The 5,058-nt window shown below is 31.9% G+C and overlaps 1 protein-coding gene across 2 annotated transcripts in view; it reads left to right on the top strand.

The window, feature by feature from the left end:
* Nucleotides 1-1,999: 1,999 nt before the first annotated feature.
* Nucleotides 2,000-5,058, top strand: part of LOC123561782 (transmembrane protein 145-like) — a 72,715-nt gene continuing 69,656 nt past the window's right edge. For both annotated transcript variants that reach the window (XM_045354379.2, XM_045354380.2), the window contains exon 1: nucleotides 2,000-2,160. In XM_045354379.2, coding sequence (XP_045210314.1) covers nucleotides 2,062-2,160 — 99 coding nt within the window. In that variant the 5' untranslated portion in view covers nucleotides 2,000-2,061. The remainder of the gene's footprint in view (nucleotides 2,161-5,058) is intronic.

Below are 5,058 nucleotides of genomic sequence, written 5' to 3'. Positions count from 1 at the left end.
TCGAAAGCAGCGAGTAGCTTTCTGAAAGTGTCTTCATCTTAAAGGTAAAGGACGGAACCAAGCAATAAACTATTACTCAAGTGAGCAGACGGAGGCAAAATGGCGTTTTAGACACTGTCAATTATAGACGAAGAATAGGAGAAACGTTCAGCCTGTCTATTTTGTCGTCGCATACATGAAATCCTAAACTTATCAAGAGTTCACATGTAACAAGAATATCTCAGATGCCCATCACATTCGAGCGGAGGAAAACGAAAAAGCATGAGGGAGCTAAAAAGCAACTCTGTAAGACTTTTAGCTAGGACTCCCCGTATTCTGCTTTACTTTATTTATCGGGTAGGACGTTTTTCCAAGATCATGCATATTTCAATATTAAGCCAAAGGAACGTGTCATAACATAGTTATTTCGCCATAAATATAGTCTTTTACATTCTACATAAACTTGAGTATCTTGCAATGGCTGTAGCACACAACAGGATCCAATTTCAAATATCTGCTAAAGATAAGTGTCAGTGCTGAAGAAATATCTAAAGAAAAGTGGGGATCGTGTTTGATGCAAGAAAATTATTTTCAGCCAAGCAAACACACTGTAAAATTAGATAAAAAGTGTGTGCGAGAGTATGACCTAAGTTTCCGCATGACAAAGTCTATTATGTTATTATATCCGGTCCTGAAAATGCTAAATTTTCGACCAAATTACTGGCCTTATTCCTTACTGGAGAGTTATAATTAATATTTTGAAAGCAATTTCATCACGTGGTTATTGCACAATTTGAGCCTATATTACCTTGTATATTAGACTATACACTACATAACATACGGCTTAATTTAGGTGTTTATTTATTACTTTATTTTTGTATATCCGTCATCTGTAGTTATTATCGCTCGAGTTTATATGATACCATTTTTGTGTCCGTTTTTTCTCTCTATCTACAGCTAAAGGGAAGCACAGTCTCTAATGTTGTCAGAACATGTTGTCCAACCCTTTTGCCCTTTGATTTTATATATATATTTATAGGACTTTGTTGAAATTGTTATTGTAATACTGTAATAACTTCATATCAAAGAGTAATAAATTATGATTAAATCAATCAAAATATAATACAGGTTCCTACAAACACCAAAAACGCATCAAATCTGAAGATCGCGTAGTGTAGGCTAAAGAAATTAAGACTGAGGAATTTAAATAGTTCTTAGTGTTTTTGTGGTGTTTTCATTATTTATTTTTTTGTTGTTTTTATTTTTATAGCTAGATCTAATTTCCTTAAATTCATTGGAATTTAATGATAAAATCACTTCCCTATAGAGCTACTTGAAATTTTGGGCAATGCCGCATAGAAATTAAGATCACCACTACTAGCCTACTATTTCCCGGCAAAATGTGTGTGTGTCGGTCTGTTCAAGTCTTTGATTTAAGTTTGGCCTAATTTCCTGAGTTTTTTTTTTTGCGTCTAGGCAAAGAAGTATGAACTTTGGTCTAGGATTGCTTACAGTGTCTTTCATTAAAGACATTTAAAAATGTTCTTGTCAAAGAATAAATCGTTAAAATTATGTGTATGCCTATCTATCAATTCTAATTTCTTCGGTCCTGGCAAGAATTTATCTTTGTTTAGAAAACCACAACTAGATCTAGATCTAACACATTTACAAAATAAGTTTGACAAATAGAATAAAATTAAAATCTATTATTATTTTTATCATACCAGATTTATATAGATTCTAATCTAGATAAATATTTAGACAAAAGATTTTATGATAGTCAGCTATGTATACATAGCTAATGTTGTTTGTAGGCCCTATAATAAAATGACTATAAAAATGTTGTATCTTGTATCATGCACGGGCTAAGCAGATTTAAATAGTTTGCTATAGATAAGAAAGGTAACTCTTGAGGATTTATTGCGAATGATAGTGATTACGACCCGTTACGCACCTGTTGATTAACTAAAAATAGAACCGTATGTTTTGGTAGTTGCCGGGAAATCGTGTCACGTGATTAGAAAATGGCGGACGCATGAAACGTTTTCAAGATAGGACATTTTCACAATAGTTTTTTTCGGAATGGCTCGCAAATTTCTCTATATTTTGTTGAGTTTTTTGTGTCTTGTTATTAATTCTTCTTATGGGAAATATGTTGAAGGCGAAATAAATACGTTAGAGGTTCGTACCACAGTTAAAACACATTTTGTTATTTGTTTTTCAGCTTTCCGGGTCAGTGGGTGACATCATCAACAGTTTTTTGTACAGTTTATAAGTCGTGCTAATGATAATAGTTTGTAATCTGATAACTGACACAATGTAATTATTGACATATTGTTTAGATATTTTATGGCTCCTATTTTTTGCACGGAGCATTCTCTAGAGGTAAAAAAACTCTGGCTTTTCACATATTTTGTGGCTTATTAGAATCTTCTATTCTGTTGTAAATAAAAAAAAACAAAAAACAAATACGATTTTAAAGTTTTTTACCGAAATCTTGGTCACTCATCAGGCATTCACTCAAAATTACAATCAAGGAACTCCAAATAATTCAAACAGAATTAATTGACTATCACAGATAGATTGCACAAACTGATGTTTAATTTTAACTATAAGAAACCCAGACAATTAAATATTTTCTGTATGTTCTCACAATGAGCAGTTAAGAGATGAAAGGGAAGGTGCCACTATCAGAACATACAGCACCTATTAATGTTGTTTTTATTGAAATACATACTACGCAAGTCATCTACATTTAGAAACAGTTGTTGAAGAAATGTAGTATAAAAAAGATAAAAGGACAGTATGCTACCATTCATAAGCACCATTTATGTGTAAAAAACTATGTTATATGGGTTCAGTAAATGGATTTTCATTTCATTTTGGTATCACTGGAAGAGCAGAGCTAGAGGTGAAAGAGGTTGAAGTTTTAAGTAAATACATCGCTGCAACAGAATTGAAAATTTTGATTTATACAAGCTACAATATCTGGGAAAAGGAGTTTTGTTCTAGACAGTCCCCTTCAGTCTTATCTATGGACCCATACCTTTGGAATGCAGGTCTATACCTGCTTAGCAGCTACTTGCTGTACCTGCCTGTAGACACTTCATTTTCTTGATAGATTAACCTTACCCTGCTAAATTTTTAAAAAGGACTGGTCCATTGTTCAGTTTGGGCAATACCATTTATTATTTAAAGGGTGTTCACTGAAAATTTACTGACTGAATAGCGAACAGTGCAGACTAATCTTGGGGAAGTTCAAGTTGGTCTGCACTGATAGCAAAGGCCAAATAACTTGCCGCCAGCAGGCTAAAGGTTAAGGGCTTTTATAAAGTTTGATGTAGGACTACATCTGGGGAGTCGTGCTAGATTCATGAAAAATCTTTATGTGTCTCAGTATTTAACCATTCTCTCAAACATTGTCATAAGTTTTCATTGAGGGATTAACAGCAGTTTTGTTCTCATTATTATCTTCATTGCATTGTTTGACTTTAATTTCAACTTTGATAAGTAAGCAAGTATTAAAGTAATGTCTTTATCTAATGAGGCTTATGCATTCGGTTTTCCTATCTTCCATACACAACATATATACAGTGGACATAAATTAATACACAACATTTATACAGTGAACCAGTACAAAACATCATAATATTAATCTGTTGGAGAATTGCATGAATTTAGGTTATGAATAATATGTAATTATTGCAATATGCGCAATATTCAAATTTTCATAAAATCAACATGAAAAATACATGATTATGCAGAAAGACAAAAATGAAATATTTGAAGTGATATTTTTATCATTTTAAGCGCTAACTGTTTCCTAGTGTTTAGATATTCAATTTTAAGATGATAATGTAATGCAAATACTCTGCAAAATCAGACATCATGTTGAGGGATTATTATTATGTAATATTTTATTTATGTAATATTTGTATGTGCACATGTCATGTACTGGTGTGAAGTTTGAAAGGGGTTGAATTATTGCCATAAAATAAGATTGGCCTTATTTCTATGACAGGTTGAAGTACTAAAGAAGATTAAAACACTTTCAAGTACTACAAAATATGCAAGGGATTAAACTTATTAGGATAAATTTATGTGTCAATACATAGATCATTTCTGAAATTAAAAAATATGTCTGTATGTGCTGTTTATCATGATTCATTTAGTTGTTTATAAATGACATATTTTTTTAATAATTGTATTAAATATGGGTTAAATGATTATGAAATAAGATTAACAATTAAAAAAAAAAGACTTATATATCCAAGCGTTGTATTGCAGAAGTTATTAGGACTAATTGCAACTAAACATTAAAAAATATATTTTAAGAAGCAAAACATTTGAGAAGAGATCATAAACCATGAGTATTTTTATATTATAATAAATGTTTACTTAACCTTTAGACTGTTGGCAGAAAATGATTTTGCCTTTGCGACCAGTTCAGACCAAGATCAAACTGCACGTCCGTGCAGTCTGATCATGGTCTGCACTGTTTGCTATTCAATCAGTAAATTTTCAGTGAGCACACATTTGAATGATTAGTGGTACTGCCCAAATTGAATGATGGACCAGTCCATTTTAGAAATTTAGCTTGGTAAGGGTTAAAATTAGATATGTTAGTACATGTATTTACATTCTAAAACTAAAAAATGTGATTTATTGTTGCATGGCTTACCCATTAATTAAAGACTGAAAACTTATCTGAAATCAATATTAACACAGTATTAAGAAAGTCAATTTTGTTGAGCATGTGTACTTGTTTTTTTTATTTCTTGGATGTTTGAACCAACAGGAAGAAATTGGTAATAGAAGCATTTTATTGAAGTTTTAGGCCATATTCTTTGGCCACTTTGAACATTCTGCTCATACTCTACCTCAATGGAGTTAAGAAGAGTAGTGTTCTGGAATGTTTAGAACAAGTGGACTGTTCTGAAAAAAAATCTTGATGCAGAAAGAACGGTCACAAAATGGAAAACAGGTCATGGTTCTTATACAGGATAATCTAAATAGGGCTGGGTACCAAATCAGAACAGTGTACTGTTTTATTCCATTGACCTTAGAACTCCGTTCAAA

Source organism: Mercenaria mercenaria, chromosome 10 (genome assembly GCF_021730395.1).
Source record: "Mercenaria mercenaria strain notata chromosome 10, MADL_Memer_1, whole genome shotgun sequence".
In the NCBI taxonomy this organism is placed as follows: Eukaryota; Metazoa; Mollusca; class Bivalvia; order Venerida; family Veneridae; genus Mercenaria; species Mercenaria mercenaria.
This window is presented reverse-complemented; position numbering and strand designations above follow the sequence as displayed.